General features: G+C 43.0%; 3 protein-coding genes across 15 annotated transcripts in view; 1 reads left to right on the top strand and 2 right to left on the bottom strand.

Moving 5' to 3' along the window:
• The window catches only part of USP34 (ubiquitin specific peptidase 34), a 435,968-nt gene that overhangs the window by 108,571 nt on the left and 304,138 nt on the right, over positions 1–23,259 (top strand). For 11 of the 13 annotated variants that reach the window (XM_079297808.1, XM_079297817.1, XM_079297815.1 and 8 more), the window contains one exon: positions 71–4,773. The exons of 1 other annotated variant lie outside the window; for it this stretch is intronic. In XM_079297808.1, coding sequence (XP_079153934.1) covers positions 71–654 — 584 coding nt within the window. In that variant the 3' untranslated portion in view covers positions 655–4,773. Of the gene's footprint in view, positions 1–70; positions 4,774–23,259 lie in introns of those variants that run through there. One more of the 13 variants, XR_013773268.1, reaches the window with a different exon arrangement.
• Positions 3,941–13,176, bottom strand: LOC306798036 (activator of 90 kDa heat shock protein ATPase homolog 2-like). The gene is made up of 9 exons (XM_079297825.1): positions 13,014–13,176; positions 12,739–12,929; positions 9,137–9,222; positions 8,417–8,531; positions 7,212–7,300; positions 6,886–7,008; positions 6,022–6,123; positions 5,184–5,235; positions 3,941–5,015 (listed from the first exon to the last, which is right to left on the bottom strand). The coding sequence occupies exons 1-9, from the start codon at positions 13,091–13,093 to the stop codon at positions 4,840–4,842; spliced, it is 1,014 nt and encodes a 337-aa protein (XP_079153951.1). The 5' UTR covers positions 13,094–13,176; the 3' UTR covers positions 3,941–4,839.
• The window catches only part of LOC306798317 (protocadherin Fat 4-like), a 37,345-nt gene continuing 27,417 nt past the window's right edge, over positions 13,332–23,259 (bottom strand). Inside the window, exons 31-44 of the mRNA XM_079298294.1 lie at positions 22,662–22,881; positions 22,177–22,313; positions 21,365–21,508; positions 20,025–20,269; positions 19,442–19,551; positions 18,592–18,723; positions 18,317–18,453; positions 17,942–18,139; positions 17,611–17,705; positions 16,374–16,529; positions 15,672–15,869; positions 15,034–15,156; positions 14,431–14,641; positions 13,332–13,982 (exon numbers count right to left, since the gene is read on the bottom strand). Of these exons, the coding sequence (XP_079154420.1) occupies positions 13,770–13,982; positions 14,431–14,641; positions 15,034–15,156; positions 15,672–15,869; positions 16,374–16,529; positions 17,611–17,705; positions 17,942–18,139; positions 18,317–18,453; positions 18,592–18,723; positions 19,442–19,551; positions 20,025–20,269; positions 21,365–21,508; positions 22,177–22,313; positions 22,662–22,881 (2,319 nt within the window). The 3' untranslated portion in view covers positions 13,332–13,769. The remainder of the gene's footprint in view (positions 13,983–14,430; positions 14,642–15,033; positions 15,157–15,671; positions 15,870–16,373; positions 16,530–17,610; positions 17,706–17,941; positions 18,140–18,316; positions 18,454–18,591; positions 18,724–19,441; positions 19,552–20,024; positions 20,270–21,364; positions 21,509–22,176; positions 22,314–22,661; positions 22,882–23,259) is intronic.

Below are 23,259 nucleotides of genomic sequence, written 5' to 3' on the forward strand. Positions count from 1 at the left end.
AGGAATTCTGTGTTTAGTGAGTGTTCATGGCTGAAGGGGGCTGTGAGCAGTGCTGTCCCTGTCCCCGCAGATGACGAAGGAGCCACGCCGGTGAAGCGGCGGCGGGTGAGCAGCGACGAGGAGCACGCCCTGGACGTGGGCGACATCAAGGCGGAGCCGCGCGAGGCGCTGACCCCCAGCAGCGCCTCGGACAACGAGACCAGGGACTCGTCCATCATCGACCCGGGCACGGAGCAGGAGCCGCCCTCGCCCGGGAGCGGCTCGGGCCGGGAGTACAGGATGGAGGGGCCCGCCTCCTTCCCCGAGGAGGCGGCGCACGAGGAGCAGCCGGGCGGCGGGAAATCGGAGGAGTGCAAGGAGCTCCGAGAGCTGCAGGCTGCCAAGGACGCCGTGGGGGCCGAGGAGGACGCCGAGTTCCCCTCCACGTCCATCTCGGCGGTTTTATCCGACCTCGCAGACTTGCGCAGCTGCGACGGCCAAGCCTTACCATCCCAGGAGCCCGAGACTCATTTAGCAATCAGCTGTGGCCATTCCAGAGGACTTTTTAGTCACATGCAGCAGCATGACATTTTAGACATCCTGTGCAGGACCATTGAGTCTACGATTCACGTGGTCACACGGATATCCGGGAAAGGAAACCAAGCTGCTTCTTGACATTAGATGGAGCATGTCTGCTTTTAAGTCTTTATTTTTATTTTTATTTTTTTTTAAATCCTTCTTCCCCCTCCTCCTCCCCCCAAAAATGCTGTTTGTATAAGTTTTGCTTATTTCTGTTTTGTGCTTCAGTTTGTCCAGTGCTCTCTGCTTGAATGGCAAGATAGATTTATATGCTTAATTCTTGGTCAGGCAGAACTCGAGATTTTTTTTTTTTAATTTTATTTTATTTTGCATCTACCGTACACTTTCTTAAAGGGCAATCAGATAATGGCTATGTTTTATGTAATTAAGAGTTCACTGTAGTGGCTTTCATTTAATATGGCTGTCTGGGAGACAGGGCCTCCTGGCCCTGTATGATGTAATTTAAACTTATGGCATTTTTACTGTGTATAATATGGTGTCCTCTGTGCCAGTTTTGTACCTTATAATCGAGGCAGATTGCCTCAGATCGCTGTGGTTCTTATTATCAAAATTAAGTTTACTTGTATACTAAACAACCACAAGAAATTTGATTCTGTAAAGAATCCTCTTTAGCTGTGGCCTGGCAGTATATATATGGTGCTTTATTTAACAGAATACCTGTGGAGGAAATAAAGCACACTTGATGTAAAATTAATTGTTTTATTTTTATTGACATGATCAATTGCTATTCTGTGCACTTCATTAAACTGATTGTGATGACTTTTCATTTGTTTATAATATGTTGCTTCAGTCTTTGGATTTCTCAGCAACAAACTTCGTAAGTGAAACAGCAGCAGAGAGAGAAATGGTGGTCAGAGGTTCAGATTTGATGTGAATTTTGGTGCTTGTTTGTTGTGCACAAGTGTTCAGCCACACAGTGGAGAAGTGTCAAAAGCCAGTGGAATTTGGCATCTCATTTCCCTTATTTTAACATCTCTTAAATAATTTTTCTCCTGCACTATTGACAGACTTCCTTTCTTTTTTCCCTCTGCTCTATCTGTGCTCCTTCACTTTTTACAGCTTCTGCACCCCTGGAATGACTTTATCATCTCTCCCATTATACTTCCCCCTGTTATTTCTGAGTAATGCCAGTTTCCTATGTGACCTTTTGGACTGTCAGTGCTACTGGTTTTAATATCTGATTAAACTCCATTTTCAGCTTCATTTTCCAGTTGCTCAGCTCATTTATTTTTATATTGTCTTCATCTACCTTGATCTTTTTTCTTCAAAATTCTTCCATTCCATTTACCCTTCACTGCAATTTTGCATCACTTGCTTCTCCTTGAGTCTGTGATGCTCTTGGTCCCTTTGAATTTACATTGGTTTTAACTTTCTGTAGTTAATTTGTCTTTAAAGTTTACAAATTTCTATTCCCTTTTATTTAGCACTTTTATCCTGCATTTACAGACACTGGTAAGTGCTGAAGTTGGCATCCTCATTATTCAGACATGTAAGAATTACAGTTTTGTTCTTTTTAGGAATAATTTTATTATCTTTTCTGATTAGCTTTCCCCAGACTGTAACTCCAGAGACATCATCAACAGCTTCTAGTCAAAACTTCTACAATCAGAATTTGTCTGTCAAGGAAAACACTGTCCTGTGGATTAAACCTGACCTGCAGCAGCTGCTGGAACCCTTTGGTGAGTGGCTTTCTGAATTAACCTCAATCAACCTTTTTATTTTTATTAACACTGCAGGTGATGGTTGGGATGTTGTCTGAGCTGGGGCCCCCTGCAGCCTTTAGCAGCTCCTGCAGGATGGGAAAACACCACAGTTGTGGCATTCTGGCTTTTGGGGTGTTTTCTCAGCTCATTCTCAAGCAGACCAACTATAAGCAATACTTGACAATGATTCCCTAAAGGATACACAAATACTGCACCATTAATCATGCCAGGATTACCAAAACTATGATTACTCTTCTGTTCTTCCCTTACCTCATTTCTCCCTTGAGTATTCCTGCAATTTTTACAAAGAACTTTTTTACAGTAGAGTTTTTTTGAGCAGAAGTAATAAATACCTGCACAAATGTGTCTTGCTTTTCCACAGCCAGGTGTTTGTCCTCTGTCTCCCTCACTTTCCATGCTCTGAAAAATCATTATTCCTTCTATTCCCCTTCTCTCACTTTAATTCAGTTTTTTGGTTTTTATTTTTTCCTCCTTTAAAAATGTTACCCTTATCCTGCCTTTGAAAACTGCTTAACCCTAAATCCTTTAATCTTCCACTGGCTTCCTCAGTCACTTAAAGCTTTGATTTTCTTCCAGGTTTTATCCCACTTTTCATTTAGTTCCTACTGGAATTTCTACCTCCCCTTCAACCCCTTCAAAATGAAGCTTTTAAATAATTTCTCCATGTATAGCCAGCCTCTCCTCTGGCACTGATATCTGTAAAGAATTTTGGCCATAATCTTACAAATTATGTCCTTCCCATTGTACTATTTTTCTGTTTTGCCTTTCTCAGCTAATTGTCATCTAACATTTTTTACTTTTAATTGGGAAGTCTAGGAGAAATTTTAGCACCAGTTTTAGAGGAGTATGGAGCTGCTCTCCTTTTCCAGGGGTTTTGGCAGCCCCACGCCTGGAGCAGGGACTGCAAGGCTGGAAGCACAAGTAAGTCCTGTCTTTTTTAACACCAGTAATCAGCAATTGCTCCATTCCAGTGAGGGCAAGGAGACAGGAAATCCAGGGGATTTCAGTCATGAGGGAAAATGGGTGAGGCACAATTCCCAGAGAGTACTGGGGCTGCACTTTCACTGTTTGAAGAAACTTGGAATTGCATTGAACCACCTACTCTCAAGGATTAAATCATTGCAAAATCTCTTCAGTCATCTACCCACAGACCTACTGAAGCCTGAATTGTCTTAAACCTTAATTTCCCTCTGGCAACCACTACCCTAAGTAATTTTTATATTCAAAACATCAGGCTTTTCTTCCTGGAATACTGAGGGGAGGGAAAAGGTAAATAAATGTTGAGTTTTCAGAAATATATGCTAAAAGACAACATGACTCAAGAGGTTGTTCCCCATCTAGCACCTGGACTCTTAAAGCAGCAACACCCAGGAACTTCCCTGTGTCTCTCCTGTCACTGTGGGGACATTGTACCACAGACCTCACCTCAGCTCAGAGGGATTGTTAGTAACTGACTGCAAACTTTGCAGGAGAACCTGGCCTGAAGCAAGGAGCAGCACCTCTGTATCCTCAGGATGATGGAAGCTTTTTGGGTGGTAAGGTTGGCATTCTGTAAAAATAAAATATATAGGACTTAACTTCTAAGAAACTTATTTAGTGTGGCAGTATCAGTTTATGGAGAAAATCAGCTTGATGTCAAGTCATATTTTTATTGAGCCAAGCACGTTTTCCAAAGGCAGCCTGCCCTATTGTGGTCAATTTGATTCAGATTGCGTATTTCATTTGTACACTTTATTTATAAAGCATTTGAGAACTAAGTTATCCTTGCTCACCTCGAGATGGTTTAATTAGGAATTACAATTTGTTCCTGTCAGAATTCTCTTAACAGTTGTTCTCTTTGAGGTACAGCATTGCAGAGGGCTGTAAATCATTTCAGTGGAAGGTTTTACAGAACTGCAGAAAGCAAGCACTGCTATTGTTTGTTTCTTCTTAAATAAATGTCACACTGAGGTCAAGTAAGGGTATAGTATAGTGCATGCAGACCTAATAATTACATGACATTGTTAATTATCTTTCCTAAAACTGCAGCTGCAAACAGTCTGCAGATAAAAGCATCTACCAAGTATTCAACAAGGCTGTAAATGAAACCCCCCCCCCCCCCCCCATTTCCTGAACTGGATCAGCAGTTTTGTAATCCCTTTCAGCTCACCTCTGCTGGGAACTCTGTCTCCTACCAGGATTTAATTTTTGCCACTTGATACACTGAATATTAAGGAACTGGAAATGCTTCCTGTTGATGGTGGAGCTCCCCTACCTCTGAGGGCAGGACTCACTGCAGCTGAATCATTATCACTCTGGAGCTGCAGGCAAGCAGAACAGAGATCACTGTCCCCCAGTAAAGCTGTTGACACACAGAGTCTGACTTGCCTCTCATTCCCTAAAAACCCATAAATAGTGCTTAAACTATGTACAGTCTCATAGAAGTGGGTCTTTATTCTTCCCACAAATAAATTATATTTTTCTTTTTTTTTTTTTAGAAAACCAAATGTTAACAAAGTATAAAAAGTAATGCCCTAACAAAACTACAGTGCTGTTATCATTCCATGCTGTCTTTTGATTGCTGCAGTAAAATATGTATTTCTTCAAAATATTGCTTCTTCCAACATTGTCTTGTACTCTCTTCGTGGGAGACAGGAACCCCTTTGCATTCCAGCTCCAGTTCAGACTGAGCCACCAGGTCCTGGAAGTTCAAGGCCACTGTTGCATAATGTTCTGAGGGAAGAAAACAGGACCCTTGAGTGAAGTGCTTTTTAAAGAACATTTGTTGGTGCTGATTCCCTCTCTGCTCTGCCTGTCTGAGCAGCCTCTTTTCACAGCTTGACCAAGGGAGTGTCCAGCCAGGGCTGGTCCCTGCCAGGATTGGTTCTTGGAAAAACTCACCATCAGGCCAGCTCCTACACCGCCACTTCAGGACAAGTCTTTGGCTTGGGACCTGTGGAAGATAATGAAGGTTCTCCCTGTGAGCACCTGAGAGAATTCCCATTGTAGTTCTCCCTGAAATACAGGGAGAGGAGCAGTATCTTATGGAATATTGCACACATGCATGTGAACAAGAGAAAAACTGGGGTTTGGTTTATGAATAAACAGTTTTCATGGAGCTTTCAGCATGCTGCATTCCACTGTTGTGTTTTTGCTGTGGGAAAAGACCAGGACTCATTGGCTACTGCACATCAAGCACTGATTTTCTTGCAGGCTTTGAAACAAGGACAAGCCCAGTCTCCCCCACTGAAATTTTCAAGTGTGACCGAGTGATTTGTTACACAACCCAGCCTGGCCCAATACACAAGTTGGGCACTCTTGCAGATGAAAACAGTTTTTAGAACATTTCAAAAATGCAGCTGAGCTCTGATTATCAGGTTTTTCCCTTCTATTTGCATCAGCATTCAGCTGAGGCAGGGTAACACTTGTCCTGAATAGAACAGAGATCATCTCCCCAGTCAAAAAGGGACAGGATTTGGGAGATAAACCTTAAACCTGCTTTCTCCCTCCTCTCACTTCCAAAGGATTGTGCTGTTTCCTGCTCCCTGTGCAGGTCCTTAGGTGTGGCCAGTCCCTGCTCTTTTGATGGGATAGAAAAGCACCCATCAAAAGACCAACTGCTGGCTTTGAAACAGAGGAACTGATATTCACAAATTTATACATTTCTGCTGCTTTCCAGCTCAGAGAAGGAGCCACCACCCTCCACCCCCTTTGTTAAAGTGGAGTAGGAGCTTTTTACCAGTTCTGTGTATTCACCGCTGACAAAGCCCTCAAACATCTGAAGTTTGCCTCCTTTCTCTGCTTCAATCACAGCTGGGCACTTGGAGAACTTCTGTACCAACTAACAAAAAAGAAAAACACAAAATGCATCATGTTGGGAGACAAGGGAGGGGTGCTGCAGGAATGAACTGAACTCTGATACACCTGGAAGTCTTTCAACACTCATAAGGCTTTTGACTTTACACAGCACTGCTGGGGTGGTGGCAGGGGCCAGTGAGAATATTAATGCTGAGGAATTTGCACTGGTGAGTAGAGCAGCACAGGCTCTGCCCTCAGCACATCCACAACTGGAGACACAACTGGCTGTTCTCAGACTGGGAAATGAGGGAAACGGAGCAGCAGCTCGAGGAAGGTGCAGAAGAGCTGCCAAGAGCCATTTCTCTTTCCCAGAGGTAGCCCTGGGATTGTAATTTAAAGTCCTCCAATACCAGCCCAGACTCATTTGAAGGGCACAAACCCAAAATTATGTGATTCATCCCCTACAAGCAACAGTATCATCACCTCCAGTAATTAATCTAATTAAGCTGTGGTCAACAGCAGTGCCATTACTGAGCCCTTCAGGCTCCCCAACACCACCTACAGCAAAGAGCAAAGCTTGTGTTAAGGACAGCACAAGGAAGCTGCACCCAAACCACATAACAGTGCAGCCTCACTTTGTTTTTGTTAAGGAACAACTGGCAAAAAAAAAGTCTAAAGCAGCCTAATAAACTCTCATCAAATGGAATTTGTACTTGACACTGTGACATGTTTATTGTTTACACAGCTCTTCAGAAGCATCAACATCTACATTCAGTTAAAATGCCTCCTTTAAAGCATCACTTACTTCCTTCTTTGTGAAGATGCTGTAAAGTTCATCAGCTGGAGAGTTGAAGACTTCCCTCATATGTATCCTCACTGTTGGAATTTTTACTCCAACCATATCCAGAGACTGTGGTGTAGCAGAGTCCTGCAAAGGAAGAAAATATTCACAGGAATTAGTGTGAGATCTCGACCCTTAAAAAGTGCTGGCAGGGCAGGAGTGTTGTCACCTGCACCTTCTCAAATAGTGTGTAAACACATGGCAATTACACACTGCATTTCTGTGTTTACCCAGCAGTATTATTCATCAGGAGTCCCTGAATTCAGTGGAAAAACCTAAAGCCAGCATACCTGCACAGTGCTCCCACTTGCTTTTCGCTCCGTGGCCAGTTCCTGACCAGCAGGAGCTTTTGTGGGCAGAATCATTCCCAAGGTGAACTCTGCAATGAAGAAAAGCACTTTTCAGTGTGAAATTGAGCTGTTCAACCCCTCTGACATCCAGATGCTCAGTGATGATCACCAGAACCCTGGAGAATGGGAAAAACTCTGCAGGACATGAAACTCAATCCAATTTCCCCAGTTTACCTTTATGCTTCTCATCAGAAAAGACCTAACAGCAATTTCCCTTGGAAAGGCTTTTCCAAGTTACCTGACCCCAAATCAGGAACATCTGCACAGACTTCTAGCAGCACAGCAGATGTTCAGATCAAAGAGAAATAAAACCCAAAGAAATTCTTCTAAGTTTGGCAGAAGACTGGAGTGAAACTCAGTACAGACTGGGAGCCATCCCTGTCAAGAGGCTGCTGCCCCCTTTGAGTTTCCAGTGTTTTACAGAATTTTTGGATACTCCAGAAGTTATACACAATAATTTCTCAAACCAAAGAGTGCTGGATCCAAGTTGGGAAAATTACACAGGACTTGACAAAAAAAGGAGGCAATAATTTAACAAGTAGTTCACAATCAAAGATGCACCTGGTAACAATTTGACTATAAACTGTAAATGCATCAATTTCTGGAGCATGTTTTCTTGGTAACAGCTGTAATTCACAAAAATACCACAGTTCAAAAAATACAAAGGAGTATTTAAATTTGGTTCACTTTTGGTTTAGAAAAATAAGAGAAAATTTATAAATTCAGTAAGTTTAGGATAATAAAACCTTAGAATCTCAAACAATAATGGCAGGCTTAAAGATGTATTTTAAAGAACAGAAATAAAGACAGCATTTGAGAAATTCTAGAAATTATTTAATTTAATTAATAACTAAAACAAAGGGACACAAAAATGAAGGAAGAAAAACAGTTTTTTAAAATTAGGCAACAAAAAGAAATGCCAAAGAAGGGCCAAGCTGAGCCCAGCACAGCCTCAGAACCTTCTGAACACGGCCACTTTTGAAAGCAAAAAAGATCCTCATCTTTTTTCATCTCAGCTGGTGACAATTAAAAATAAAACCAGTACAGACAGTATTTGTCAATATCTGACCAAGCTGTTCATGAGGGGCACCTGCACAGAACACTCCCAAGTGCTGATTAATTCACCTGCTTTAATTTTAATTTACCTGTTTTAAGTGCTTTCAGGTAGTCCCTCAGGGCCTCTCTGACTTTGGTGGCTCCTTCAGTTCTCATCAGGTCCTTCAGAACATCACCTTCCCCTTTCTTCTTGCTAACATTTATCTAGAAACAGAAAAATGACAACATCTGAGAGACCCCAGTCAGGAGCCTTTTGGGTTCTGGCAACAAAGGAAAGCATTTGGGCTTTGTTTACTATGCTCAGAGGACAGCTGCAATTTCAAATTCATGATCTTGAGGTAGCCTACCTTTGCTAAAAATAAGTCCTCTTAATAAATAAATAAGTTTAGTATGTCCACTGGGTCTAGTTCATCAAGTATAGTTTCTCATCAGAGGCTGAAGGATCTGTGGAAGCCCAGTATCAACCATTATTCAACCAACAGGGAGATGCCTTAAGGCCTTAGGGCTGGGAGTGGTTTGCTGTGTTGGTTTGGGGTTTTTTAAAGAGTACAAGCAGAGTTCTTCTCAAATTTGTAGTTAAAATATCATGAGTCAGTAATTAGTAAAGCAAACTGCACATTCCTCATTGGTAAATTTGAGAACAGAATAAGGCATTATTCCAAGTATAATAAACAAAAGCATGAAATAAACTATCCACGTGCAATTACCCCACTTAACAACAGGAAAAATCAAAATGTGATGCCTAGATGTTGATTAGCTTTATTTAAGAATTGTGGACCTATACAACCATACCAGTGTTGCACACCTACCTCTGTATCATCTACCTCATTTTCTTCTGACAGGTTAGGAATTTCAACAGATCCCTTATGTTTCTCACCAGACTCTTTCACTGTACCTGTATTAACATAACGAATTCTTAAATGCATCATTAAAAACTATTTCCCCCACAGCAAGAGTTTTCCACCTGGAACTCAGTTTACAAAGGTGTTACCTGGAGGCTGATTAAAAGAACTGAACAGCAGGAGGATTTAGAGGAACAGTGAACTGAGCCTCTCCTGGGAGCTGTGTTCCCTATCCAGGTGCCCAAGGGATGGACAGGGACCCACCTGCTCCCTGCACTGCTCTGACACCCTTTACAGCCTGTGCACCTAGGGGTGGGCAGGGAAACATCATCTCCTTCTCCTCTGAATGTGGATTCAGAAGCTCCCTGGAATGCCAACCATGGCCTCTTCAATTGTGTGAAAGCTCCCAACATGCAGGGATGTCACCAGGAAACAGACGTGTACAGTGGAGAAGTATACAATTGATATTATTTAAAATACGAAATTCACATGCACATTTAGAGCACTTGGTATTACTTTTAACCACTTCACACTGCAGAAAGAGTCAGCAAGGACAAGAATTATGCTCTACCTCTGGCCCAGTCCCACCCCACTGAGCTGCCCCCCATGCTGGCCTGTCTCAGATCTACATGAAGAGACTGAATTTAAGGTATGAGGCTTTTTTTCATTACACTGAAGACTCTTCCCCTTTGCCTTGCAAAACTGTTTTGTTATTTAAATTAACTCACTAATTAGATCAGATAAAAGCCCTTCAGGAAGCAACAACAGAAACAGGCAGGTCTGTCAGTTCAGTGTCAACATAAAAAATCCAACAAGGTGCTTCACCAGCAAAACTCAAATTCCAACAGCCCAGGGCTGAGCACGACTGCAGAAGGGGAATTATCAGGAAAGCAGATGCAGAATTTCTGGGGATCCTTTCCTCCACAGGAGCCACCTGGAGCCCACTGTCCCTGAACATCATTCATTATTTTAATTACTTCCCTGAGCCCCCACGTGATCACAGGGCACCAACAGAACCCAACTGGTCGAGATCCCAGAGAATAGTCCAGTAAATATCCAGGTGTTTCCTGGCAGGGAGAAGCTGAAGGGCTGTTGGTAACACAAAGTGCAAAGATCCCTCCCCATCGGGGCTGAGGCAATGAGGGATTGCTCAATGTGCAAAGTCTGTTAATCCCCAACTACACAACCACATCCATCAGGCACAGCAGAGGCAGACCTGGGAGCCTCCCAGGAGAAGCTGGCACTCCATAAAGCCCTGGGAACTGGTTCATGCCATCCCTGAAACACTCCTGGGCCCACAGAGCCACCTCAGTCCTCCCTGCTCCCTTCCAACACCAGGCTCAGTGCAGGAAAACCACACAACGTGGTCTTTGCAGACAATAAAACCAACCTTATTTCTGGCTGCTCTCCCCAGAAAGGAGGTATGCAGGTATGCAGGAAGGAGGTTTTGGGAGCTGATAAACCCGACTTCATTCAGTTAATCCTATTAGCAATTTTCACAACTCTTAAAATGAAGTTTCACAGTGTCTGTGCTGGGCAGCAAAGTTCAACCCGTGGACAAACAGAGCTGGTGGATCAACAACACAGGCAGAAGGTTGGTGCAGCTCTGTGTTTTCACTCCCACTGTAATGTAAACAAAGCTTTACTACCTTTCTACCAATCAAAATCGAATTATGTGTTGGAATGGCATTGGAATTCAATACCAGACCTGAGATTAAATTATTTTTTGGTTTCCTGCCAGTGCAGTGTGAAGCACACATCTCAGAAAGGCCCAGCTCTAACACCCTGTTGAAATAGCTGCTTTAAAACTACAAACACGTTTTCACAAAGCTTCCACCACAATGTGGAATGATCCATTAAAATCCTCATTACATCCTCTAAAAAATGACAGAGCAGCCATTTTCTCAATTTTAGTATGCCCAGTTCTTCACTTGCTTGTTTCTCTCTTATCTAAATTGCTACACACAATGTTTTTGCTACACTGGACTTTCCAAACTGGCTGCAAGTCTCAGGATTTTTATCATTTGTCCTTACATACCTACATTTTAATCATAGCTTGAAGTCCTAGTTATCCTTGAAGACCTGCAGAACTAATTACAGTTTTTTAGTTCAATCTGAACTCTCACTTCTAATTTAGAGCTCTCAAAACACACATGTTGGCTATCACAAAAAAAATCATCAGCCTCTGGGGCTCTTTTTTTAGAATTTCCTGTGTAGTAGCCAACTCAATTAAAATTAAGCTCTCAAAGCCCTGATTCACTCAGCATAGCAAAGCAGCCACAGCCCATGTCAGAGCTGTCCCTAAACACTGACCAGCATAAACACCTCGTAGAGAAGGATTTTACACAGAAATACAAACAAAACACTGCCTGCTTCTAACTTCATACTCTGAAACAAACCAGACAAAGCCAAACTAACCTCTGTTTAAAGCTTAAGGTGATTTAGCTGAACTTAAAAAGTCAAAAAGCTGATCACAATTATTTTATCTACACAGATTTAAACTGCACAAGAGTGTAATATTTGCCTTGCTCTCTGTTAACATTTACACCACAACTCTTAAGTATGGTCTTAGTTTATAACACACTTGAAACATATAAAACTATGTAAAACAAACAACAGTACTCAGTTTAAAGTCCCCTCTTACTGTGGCTGCAGACTTCAATTCCAGATCTGTTCTGGTCTCAGCAATATTCCAGTCAGGCAAACCTGCACACCCCAGGGCTGAGGAATAAGGACAGTATTTGGGGAAGCACAGCCTGTCACTTGGCACTACAATATCCAGGGACAATTTCCTGTGCAGGCTCATTCCATCAGCTGCTCCTGCTTCTCACTCCGGTGCAAGACACAATTTGCCGTCAAGTTTTAGGCATTTAATAAATGGCAAGAATTCCTTGGTATCACCGAAAGCCGAACTAGAAACAAAGAGCTTCTCATGGGACGAGCACAGTGAGGACAACTCCAAGAGCTGGGATATGGCACAACAAAAAAATGCACGGAGCTTCACGTATCCCAAATAATCAAGGATCATTTCAATTTCCCACTAAAGAGTTTCATCCCCATGAAACTCGTAATCCTCAATGTATGCTACAGTTAGTTTTTGTGAGCAGCTGTCATGTGACATCTCCTAGGTTTTCCTGCTCTCCACAGGCACGGAGGAGCACACAGCTGTAATTTGGGCAGCATGGAACTAAAGCAGCCCCGGCAGCGCTGTCAGTGGCACCACAATGCAGGATTCACTCCTAGCAAAGCCAAGCGAGTAACGCCGTGCCGACACCCGGGAAGGCAGCGCTGAGGATACGCGGTGGAACAAGCCGGGAGAAGGGGAAGGAGCCAAGCTCGGGTTTCAAGGTTATTTAAGAATACGCATTTATCCAGCCCGGGCCCACGTGGCTCCCGCAATCTCCCCACGACTCTGAGTCACTGCAGCTCGCCGAGCCGTTCCCGTTCCCCCAGCGCGGAGGGGACAGGCTCCCGATGGCAGCAGGGACCAGCACAGAGACCGTGGCAGTGGCGCCTCCCCGGGACACGCGGGATCCCTGCCGAGCCCCTGCAGCCCCTTCCCCCCGTACCTTTCCAGCTGAGGCGCAGGTTCCACTCGTAGAAGAAGATGAGCTTCCCTTTGCGGCTGTTGCAGGACGCTTCGCCCTCCACGTGTTTGAGGTCGCCGATCTCGCAGCGCCCGGCCTCGCCCTCCACCACCAGCCCCTCCAGCACCTCCTTCAGCTTCCTCTTGGACCAGCTGGTGGCGTCCCGCTCCGTCCTGCCCCGGGAGCGGCGGGGTCAGCGCCGGCCGCCCATTCCCCCGCAGCCCTTCCCCGTTCCCGACCCCGCTCCCGGCGCTCACCAGTGCCAGTTGTTCACGTTGGTGCCGTCCGCCCGCTCCTCCACGATCCAGCGCGGGTCTCCCTGGCCCCACTTGGCCATGGCGCTGCCCCGGCCCCGGGCTCCCCCCGCTCCTCCCGCCGCTTCCGCCGGCACCGCCAGAAGGTGCCAGAAACTTCCCCGCCCCGCCGGAGGAGGAGGAGGAGGAAGGCGAGGCCCGGCCCTGCCCTTCCTCCCGGCGCGGGGGGCGGAGGGAGCGGGCTCGGCAGCCCGGCGGCTCCGCGCTGTGCCGGGGCTGTGCTGCCGCCGCTCCGCTCCACAGCCGCTCCTCGGGGCTGCTCCCGGCTGGGGGGAGGCACCGCCTGGCTGCAGAAAACGGGGGGAAAAAACAAAAACCGGAATGAAAACAGGAAAATGAGAAAACAGACTCTCGTTTTCAAAGACTGCGGCGGACGCCTCTGCGGAAAACAACAGAATAATTGATGTCCCAAAATTACTCCGTCTGAAGCAATGACAAGGCAACGCCTCTGGAATCGGGTTTATTGTCTTGCCCGTTTGACACGTGCCAAAAGAAATGAAATACGGGGTGAGACAGCGCTGCTGCTGCTGGGGAAGCAGCCCTGCAGCACAGCACTGCAGCCCTTCCCGCACATTGCTAGTTCTCTGCCTTATCCACCCTTACAACAGCAGCATTCCCATATTCTTAGTGCTTATTCTGAGCTGTTCCAATGAGTCTCATTGTGTTTTTTGTAAATATTTTCTTCATCGAGTGTTTTTATCAGAGCGATACATCATCCCCAGATTCATCATCCCCAGATTCATCATCTCCAGGCTCATCGTCCCCAAGCTCATCGTCTCCATCGTCTGCGTCCAAAATCACTGCCACCTCTGAAAATTTTACTCCTTTCAGTTCTTTTTCGGGGGCAGGCAATGTGGGATGAGGAGTTATGGACAGAGCTGGCTTCTGGTTCGTGTCTGTGGGAAAGGAATCCTGCAAAAAAAGTGACATGCAGGTGAGGCAGAGAGCTATAAATGGTTGAGTGTGGAGAAATTATAAAATTGTGAGCCCTTTACTGTTCCCATTGCAAAAAGACAGAAGAGAGTCATCACTTCTGGATGAAAGTGCTGCTCCTTCTCCTAGGCAAGGACAAATAGCCCTTGCTCTATGATTTTTTTTAACAGAATCATAGAATGGTTTGGGCTGGAAGGGACTTTGAGATTGTCCAGCCCCAGTCCCCTGCCGTGGGCAGGGACACCTTGCACTAGACCAGGTTGCTCCAAGCCCTGTCCAGCCTGGCCTTGAACACTTCCAGGGATTGTTTCACAAGATTATTTATTTTTTTTTAATTCCATCAGATTTGCTTTTGTGATAATTCCTTCAGTTATTTGATAAAAAGAAAATGTTTTGTTTCATGCTTCACAATCAAAGAGCTCATTACCTGCTTTGTTGTGAATCCCACAGTGGGCAGGACCTCCACACTTCTACTTTCAGCAGCTTTTTCAGGTGCTCCATTTTGCTCTCTTTCACGCTTGTAATCCAGCAGCACTGTCTCCAGGTATTTGTTTTTTTCAGAGGCCTGAATTTCATCTTTTTCAGCATCATCCCCTCTGGTGCCTTTCAGGTTGTCAAATGACATCATCTCAGTTCCCCTAAAAGAGTTCAGAGAACCCATAGCACCTTGAACTGAGACAAAAATCCCAGCCTCTCTACAACCAAGAGAAGCATGTACACTACTGATCTCAAAATTAGTGGGATTTTACCCAGGGGAATTAAGTAGCTTCTTATATGCTGAAGGGTCCTTTCTGCATTAGGATTAACAATTTGCTAAAGAGTAAGTAGGAATCTGCCTTTGATACAAGATTAAAAGGTATTAACTTCCTTCAAGTGTGAAGATTTTTAACTTACCATTTTAAGGATATGTTATATGGACCTATAGCCCAGTGGGAGATCCAAGAAAAATCCTATGGTACCAGAATAAACTAGAAGCACTGTTTTTATAAGCAACTTTTAAATAAATTTGTGATAGCAGCAGTCTGCTTACCCATTTTTCATGTGCTCTGGTTTCTCTAAGCTGCTCAGACTTCCATTTTCACCAGCTGCCCATGGGTTATCAAAGCCCTCCGTAATTTCAACTTTCTTAACCAAATCCTGTTTCTTATATTTTCTGAAAAAAATACATTAAAAAAATTTTTGAAGTTTGGCTTTATAGTTGTTTTAGAAACAGAAGATTAATTATTTGTGTTGTAATTTTAATACACAACATTTCTTTTCAGTGTTATTCTGGGGATTGGTTTGGAGTATTTCCTATTTTTCCATAATGGTGGCAGTATACATGTTTGCTTTCCTTCTGGAAATTATTTTCCTCTGCTATGTGGCCCTGCTGTCACTGAAGTCAAGCAGCAACACCTTCCTTGATTTCATCATTTATGGGGTTGGAAGAGACTCATGTGTCCTTTTCACAGTTAAAATTTCTGCTGCCCACATTTCTCTGTTTTAGAATTGTTTGTTTCTGCTTTTTCTGTGTGCCAAACACAAGAAGCAACAACTTTCCCTTAACAAATCTCAGGCAAAGCTCCCTGCGAACACCAGTAATTTATCAGACAAATATTTTTTGTGCTGCTGTGGAATTAACCCCACCAGCTGTATATCAGATGACCCTGTTAAGGGCAGCCCCAGTACCTTTTCCTGTTCAGATCCAGCAGCACATAGACCAGGAAGGCCACGAGGGTGGCAGCCAGCAGCACTCCCAGCACGATGGAGGCCACGAGCTCCGGGGGCGCCGGCGCGGCCGCAGCCTCCCCGATGGCAGCGCTGACAGAGGCTGAGAACACCTGCTCCAGCTCCAGCTCGATGGCAGCCTTCTGCTCCCTCAGCTTCCTGGGGGGACAGACATGCATGGGCACCCCAGCTCAGTCCTGGCTGCAGGAGCAGTGCTCAGAATGCAGAGAGTCCCTCGCTGCTCTGCCAAGACCTTTCCCGCCGATTCAGACTTGTCGTGTCTTTCCTTCAGGAAAAGCTCTGTTTTTCCAGCAGCCAGCCCTGGTGCTTGGGACCTAAAATGCTGCAGAGCTTGGACAGTTCAACTAGATCTACATCACTGACCAAAGAAATGCAAAATACATCTAAAGTCTTTTTAATCAATTCTGCCACTCTGAGGTCAATATATATTTCAATTATATTCGTTCTCCTTCAGCTTTTTTTTTTTTTCTTTTTTCTTAAACTGACTTTTGAATCTGTTTTGCACAATGAAACAGCCTTGCTCGTGTTTTTTGCAAACTCTGAAAATTAGCTTTCAGTAAACAGTGAATCAGCTTTCTGAATTCTAAAAAACCCTGTCTACATTATCTCTGTCCCCCAGAGGTCAGACTGTGCCATACAGACCTTTTTACTTCTTCTGCAGGTACTTCCTGGTGGTCCTCATTAAAAGCAATGAAGTTTACTTGGGTTTCATCAGTGCTGCTCCTTGTTTTTCTTTCAAGCTCTTTGGAATGAATATTAACCACATATACATTCCATTCAAGTTTATCTTCCAGGACCCTGACATCATATGAAGAAAACATTTTTAATTAACTGGGCAATGGCAGATTATTTTATTCTGGAAATTAAATGTATTTAATACAACACTTGGCAGGTACTAATTTATACTAATAAAAATACCTTGGTAGGTATTTTAATTTAAGCATGTAAACATGCAGGACTATCATCATTGAAGGAATTAAACTATTTGATCAAAATTGTTGAGTGATTGAGTAGCAGAGGAAAAAAATACCTATAGATTACTATAAACAGTAAAGGTGGAGAGGAGGGAAATTTAGTCTTATAATCCTCATTGTTTTCTCCTCTTTTTCCAGAGATTTCATGCTGGATTGGACCAGTGGTCCAGTTAATCCATCATTCTGGTAGCAGTCAGCACCAGCTGCCTCCAAGAAAGTTTTCTATTTAATTTTTACCAGCAAGAACTGGTCCATAATGGCATCAACATCACAAACTCATTTTTCCCCCCTGCAGTGTGATTTCTCTTCATAAGCACAGGACTCAATCTCTCTAATGTAAGCACATGTTTATGTGTAGCCAAACAAAAGACCTTCCATCTTTGTTAACATGCCAAAAAGGGGCAATTATGGTTTTAATAGGGTGGCCATCACCCATCACTGGCTGATCCCCTGTTCCTGCAGGGCTGGGGTGTCCTGGAGAAGCTCTGCTGCTGTGCCATGATGGGAGTTTTCACCTGTAGCAATGGTGGGTTTGGTTTGTGGTGTCTGCCCTATGTCTCCACATTTATATCCTGCTATCCATGAAAACCTTTATCCTAGGCTGTTAAAAATGACACAAACACTGAGGTGGGAAGAGGCCACTTGAAATTGTCAATGACCTCTTTGAGATTTGTCAGCTGCAGGCAAAACTTACAAGGCAAAAATTGGTGGATTCCTGTGAATTTGCTCCTATTATTCTGAGCTATGTCAAATTGAAGGCTTGGCTTTTCCTGGGCACTTGGCTGTACCAGCTCCCCTGTCAGACCCCTATCCCAAAAGGACTCTGAATTTATCATTAGATATTATATCAGAATAAGATTCAAAAACACCTTTCAGTACAAGTTTCAACACAGTTTCAAAAATACCTTTTTACTTCATCACTCTTTCTTTCCACAACATTGATCTTCTGATTAAGCACGAGCATCACAATGTTGCTACTGGAACTGGAATCAACAGTTACCTAATAAAAAATCACAGATAAAATTTTGTAAAGCATTTGTACTTCTCATAGATTGACCAAAAAAACCTCAACCCATTCAATAACAAAGACCCATATCAGAGATATAAAATCAAAGTCCTTCAAAAATAAATTTTTGTGCCAACATACGTGGTTTTTTGCCATTACCAAAGTTAGCCCTTCTCATTTACAATTTTGACATGGAAATAAATCAGGATTTTACAAAGAATCTTCCTTACACTGAGTGCTGTCCAGGCTGTGTATTTGCTTGTGCCTTGGTCTTCAACTTGGACTAGCATGTTAAACGTTCCAGTCTTTCCTGCTACAGAAACTGTAAAAACCTGTCCTGTCTCTTCATCGATGTCAAATTCGTTGGTGTGAGCACTCACTAAGCTGTACAGCAGGCGTCCATTGTCTCCTGAGTCTGGATCTGTGGCCTGGGTTTAGAAAAGGTCATTTGTGACACTCAGCCTGTGGCTTTGGGGCTGCACCTTGTTCTTGGAGCAGCAACCTCGGCTCTCAAGAGCAGGTTTAAGGCTCCTTTAATGCAGTGGAAGAAACCCAGCTCTATCACAGGATTTCTGTCCTGGTGAAGAGCACAGGGAATACTCTACCTGGATTGTAATGACAGGGTATTTGTAGGGCACAGAGTTGGGAATGCGGGCGGAGTAGGAATCATTGGGAAACACGGGAAATTCATTCTCATCCTGCACGGAGATGGTCAGCATGGCCACGTTCTCAGCAAACAGGCCTGGAAAAACACACGTGGGCAACCTTAACTTCTCACCTTTCATATCAAACTTTGCAAGTTAAAGAGAACCACAACTCCTGTGTGAGCTGCTTTGTGTCCATTGCTCCCCTGGAATAACCATTCAGAGCAAGAAGTTACCTGAACGCCGAACTTCTGCAGAGGAGACGTTTTTGTTTGCTTGAATTAAAATCACATACTGAGAAACTTCCTCATAGTCCAAGTTAACTGCTGTTCTCAGCTCACCACTTCCAGGATCCAGTCTAAAGTGACCTGAAAGGAAAAACACTTATGCTGTGACAGCTGCCATTTCACTTGTACCCCTCCTGCCTCTCATGTCTTAGCTACCCTTGAGATGTTTCCGTGGCTCCTCTGCTTTGAATAAAGTGAAATTCAACACTTCCACTGGCCAAGCAGCCAAGGCATCATCACAGCTGGGTTTGTACCCAGCACCAAACAGCTCTTAAACATGTAAAGGAACAGTAAACATGAAAAGGAATTCACATGATTTCACAAATAAGGAAAATTACAGCTCCTTCTTGCACAACTCCATTTTTTAATGCATTTCCAAGTTTTCTCTCAATTTCTGTGTACTTTCTTTGTTGTGGGCCAAATAGAGCCTGGCACAGCTGTAAGAGGGCAGAAGCCTTGACATAAAGGCAAGGAAATTATGGACTAAAAGTGATTGGCAGGGAGGAAGCTGCTTGTTAGCAACACTTTCTATTTTGGCTCTCCCAGTCTCTAAATTATCCTAGTTTCAGATTAAAAGAAGCCATTTTTTAGCAAATTACCACCCTATCTAAAGCCAAAGATCAGCAAAGTCAATGCTGAAGAGCCCTGAAAAAAATTCTGTTTTCTTAAAAGCATTTTTTAAAATAAGTTTTATCCATGCTCTCCATCTCCTCATTTATGCACAGCAGCACCTGCCATGCAAAATACAGATTATTATGTTCTCCTGGCTATTGTAACTCATAAGGGGAATAGTTCTCACCTCTTTCATTGCCAGATACAATTGTGTAATCAATGGGTTCGCCTGAAGTTTCAACCACAGCAAAATGATAAATTAAATAATTCACTCCAGTGTTTTCCGTAACAGAAATGCTAATGCAGGAAACAAATGATAAATCATAATGTCAATTTTGCCAAGAATGGTTGCCTAGGCTAGTTTTGAAATTTAACTCTTTAAAAGAGAGTTCTCTGTGGAAAATCTTGCCCCCTCCCCCCAGTTGTTTGCCAGATCTGCCCAACTTTCAAAGTGCAGTGCAAACCCTGTTTTTCCAGGCAGATTTTGGGTCATTCTTGGGTAAAACCTAAGGAAAAATATTTGATAGTGTTCAAGAGAGAAGGGGAAAAGAGCCTGGCTTATAAAAGCTGTAAAGTAGAGAAATAAAAGGCAATACCTCAACTCACATTCACAGAACCCCAAGCAGAATTTCCTATGTTTCTTAAAACAACCCCCAAACTGATGCCCTTTCTTCTGCATGTAAAAATATGAAAGTGACCTTCAACCTTGCTGTGTTTTGCACTAGCTGGTGAACACATCCCAGTTATTTAACTCAATCTGAAAGGCTCACCTGATCTCACTTTTGTTGAAGCGAGGGACGAAGGGACGGTTGTCAAACACACTCAGAGTAACCACAGCAGTGCCATTTAAAGGAGGAGAGCCTTTGTCCTTGGCCATCACTGTTAAATTCATCTCTCCAGATCTAGACAGGTTTCCAGTTGTAATTATCTTCCCCTCACTCAAATCCTCTATCAGGAAGAATGGGCTCACAGTGGGATCTGGGAGGATGTAATACTCAATAAGCCCATTTTGCCCCTGCATTGAAAGGAATGCAATTTTAGGGAACTGGGAGAATGTCTGGAAGGGTAGGATAAATAATGAAACAAGAGAATCAAAAAACATCTAAATGTCTCTAGTGAAATTATTTTTTAAATGGTGATTTTTAAAGAATGAATGCTGTGGTAGGATGTGTACAAATTAAAAAAAAAGCCAAACAAACGAAGCAGAAGAAAATGCAAAATACATTGGTCATTTACCAAACATGGCAAAAATTCTCTAATGAAAATAAGTTAGATGAGTAGCAGGGGACAGTCAGGGTACTGAGGGTAGCACAGGGAGGACAAGTGCCACTCTGCACAGCTGAAGGAGGAGTTTCATTGGGGTCTCAATGCAAATCTCCCACAGTTCAGCAATTTTCAAAGGCAATTTCACTTTTTATACAGAACCATTGAAAAGGCTGATTAAAAAAGGGCTGTTAGATGATTTGGAGCAATGAACCACAGCTGCAGCTATTCCAACAAAAATTATGCATGAAGAAATAGGAGGGCACCTGCTACACCTATTTTGTTGTCACTTGGAAATGTTTCATCTTGTAAATGACATAATTATTAGTGATGTTGCCATGGTGATGTGGTTAACTACTGGATATCCATGCCAGTGCCTGGATACTATTTGATGGGTGTAGTACAGATATATCAAACAAAATTACATTATTTAAAACATTTAAAAAATTTAAAAATGAGGACAGAGAGATTAAGATGGGGTGCCACACTCCAGAGGAGTTTGGCAAGCAGACATGTTCTTGCTCAAACCAGCTATATGATGTTTAGTTTTTACAGATTCTTCCACCTCAAAAGTTCAAATAACTTCAGAGACACTGAATTGCTTCAGTCCTTGGATACTCCTGAAGGATTGGTGCATGCAGCTCTGTGTAGTAAAGGGGAAAATTAAAGGAAATACAAGCCCAGGGAGTACATCAGTGTCAAGGCAGAGGCAGTAAAACTCCTAATTTCTATTCCCAGAGCTGGTAGTTAACCAGGAGCCACTTTCTGCCATGTTTGGTGCCTGGAGAATGGAGCAGGAGGTGTTGGTGCTGCAGCAGGGCAGTGTCAGGGTGACAGGAGGAGGTACCTGGTCACGGTCGGTGGCGCTGACGGTGAGGACAGGAGCACCCACAGGATTCAGCATGTTTATGGAAGCAGAATAGGAGCTCTGGGCAAACACTGGGGCATTGTCATTCACATCAATCACTGCAACACTCACATGGGTGGCTGCCTAGAAAACAAAATGGTGCCATGCACTTTAGAGTGTTCACAAACTCTTATTTAGCATTGTTTTTTCCTTACTTGCATATGATAGGGAAAATATAAATTAGACTTTGAAAACACTGCAGTAAAATATTGTTTGGGTTTAATTATGTGAACTCAGTGTCAGAGATCACTACAGGATTTTAACAGGAGAGACAGGAATTCAGTGTTGCAGTAGGATTCTTCTTGAAAGGTGTCTGAATGAGTAAGATCAGGATATGTTTAGGATTCCTCCTCCATGCAGTTAAGGAAACCACACATTCTGATTCTGTTAAAGAATAACTAATAACTTTCCAAATAAAATACAGCAGAACTAGAACAATCTGCTGAAAATGCTTCTCCCATGAAAAATTATCATATCACTTATAGTTCTAACAGCAGACAAACTCCAGTTCCCCAGCACAGGTCAGTCAGCAAGCAATTCAGGGTCAAAGCCTACCCTGCATAATTTTGAAATATTTCACATAATTAAAGTACACTACTACTCAATGTGGTTAAAGGCTGTAGAAGTCTGACTCTGAGCATGATGAGGTGACTCATTTATTCTACACAATAAATGGCTGGGATATATCTCCCTCCCAGTAGTTCAAAATCCACTCTGAAGTGTCACTGTTCATTACAGTAATGGTCTCTTACCTGGTAGAAAGGGGCAGATTTATTGTTGACTGCAGTCACTGTAAGGTTGTATTTATTCATGGTTTCATAGTCTGGAGAGTTCCTTATCTTAATGATGCCCTGTGTTTCATCTATTTCAAATATATTTTCTCCATCACCTGAGACAGATTTAAACAAGCATCATCAATGAATACATCTTAGCCAAGACAATTAACTACACTCTGAATTATTTGCTTACTTGTGTCCCGAATGCATCAGAATATTTTTTTAAGCAATTTATGGATAATGTAGAAGAAGAGCAGAAGTATTTTGAGTGGATGGGCATTTGAAACATGAGCCAAGGTTTGGAAATTGTATGAGCATAAGTTAGTAACATTCCAGACCAGGTGAAAGTGAACATTCTTGGCTTTGGGGAAAGAGGTTAGGAAAACGACATGGATATACTAATTATGCTCATAATTGCATAGACAACAAAGTGCCAGTGCAGTGACAGGATTCCTTGTTACCTGTGAGGTTATAAAGAACAAAGGCATTGTCTCCTGTGTCTCTGTCTGATGCTGTGATTTTTCCTACTATGAATCCCACAGGCACGTTTTCCTGGACACTGAATTCAGGCACTGGATCAAACACAGGTGGCCAGTCATTAATATCTGTGATCTTTATCACAACTGTGCAGTAACCCCTCTTCTTCTCAGGGATTCCATCATCTTCAGCATACACCACAACCTGTAAGTTGCACAGTTATTGGTAATGAGAAATCATACAAAGAGGTTCTTGCATAAGGATTTAAAAAATCTTGGTGAACTTTAAACTTTGAAATATTCTTAGAAATGTAAAGTCCAGTTCTGAATTCACCTCAAAATGATTATTGAAAACTTAAGGAGTATTTGGGTGAATAAAAAAGTCTTTCTCTGTAGAACCAGCAAATTCACCAATATTTTTGCTTGAAGCAAAATAAGCCCATTAAAAATATCCAGCAGTGGCAACAACAAAAAGAAGATTAACTGAAAATCATATCTGCAAGATCTCAGTCCAGCACAGATCCAAGAAACAGACAGTCCTGAGTACATGAGCTGTCATTGTGAAATCAGTTATTCCTGTGCT

Source organism: Erithacus rubecula, assembly GCF_903797595.1.
Source record: "Erithacus rubecula genome assembly, chromosome: 2".
Taxonomy (NCBI): Eukaryota; Metazoa; Chordata; class Aves; order Passeriformes; family Muscicapidae; genus Erithacus; species Erithacus rubecula.